This window comes from Fulmarus glacialis, unplaced genomic scaffold, assembly GCF_000690835.1.
Source record: "Fulmarus glacialis isolate BGI_N327 unplaced genomic scaffold, ASM69083v1 scaffold25648, whole genome shotgun sequence".
Classification (NCBI taxonomy): Eukaryota; Metazoa; Chordata; class Aves; order Procellariiformes; family Procellariidae; genus Fulmarus; species Fulmarus glacialis.
Genome location: NW_009226716.1, coordinates 1 through 389, shown reverse-complemented (window position 1 = coordinate 389; position 389 = coordinate 1). Strand labels below are relative to the sequence as shown.

The 389-nt window shown below is 68.9% G+C and overlaps 1 protein-coding gene across 1 annotated transcript in view; it reads left to right on the top strand.

Moving 5' to 3' along the window:
- Window positions 1-385, top strand: part of CERCAM (cerebral endothelial cell adhesion molecule) — a gene marked incomplete at its 3' end in the record, with an annotated part of 1,949 nt that extends 1,564 nt beyond the window's left edge. Inside the window, exons 7-8 of the mRNA XM_009582909.1 lie at window positions 1-106; window positions 260-385. The exon at window positions 1-106 is cut by the window's left edge and continues 30 nt beyond it. Coding sequence (XP_009581204.1) covers window positions 1-106; window positions 260-385 — 232 coding nt within the window. The remainder of the gene's footprint in view (window positions 107-259) is intronic.
- Between the last annotated feature and the right edge of the window lie 4 nt (window positions 386-389).

Here is a 389-nt window from a genome sequence, read left to right as displayed (position 1 = left end):
GCTGGGGGTGGACCTGCTCCCCGGGTACTACGACCCCTTCTCTGGCCGCACGCTCACCAAGGGCGAGGTCGGCTGCTTCCTCAGCCACTACAACGTCTGGAAGGAGGTACGGGGCCATGGGAGCCATGGGGTCCCTAAGGGCCGCCAGCACGGGGCACTCTGGAGGACTTGGGGAGCGGGGTGTCCTGCAGGGTGAGTGGACCCAGTATGGCCCAGCGCGGTGCTGGGATGGGTTTGCACCTCTGCCCCCTCCCTGCAGATCGTGTCCCGGGGACTGGAGCAGTCGGTGGTCTTCGAGGACGACGTGCGCTTCGAGGCCGCCTTCCCGGCGCGCCTGCGGCGGCTGATGGAGGAGCTGGAGGGGGCGCAGCGGGACTGGGACCTCATGT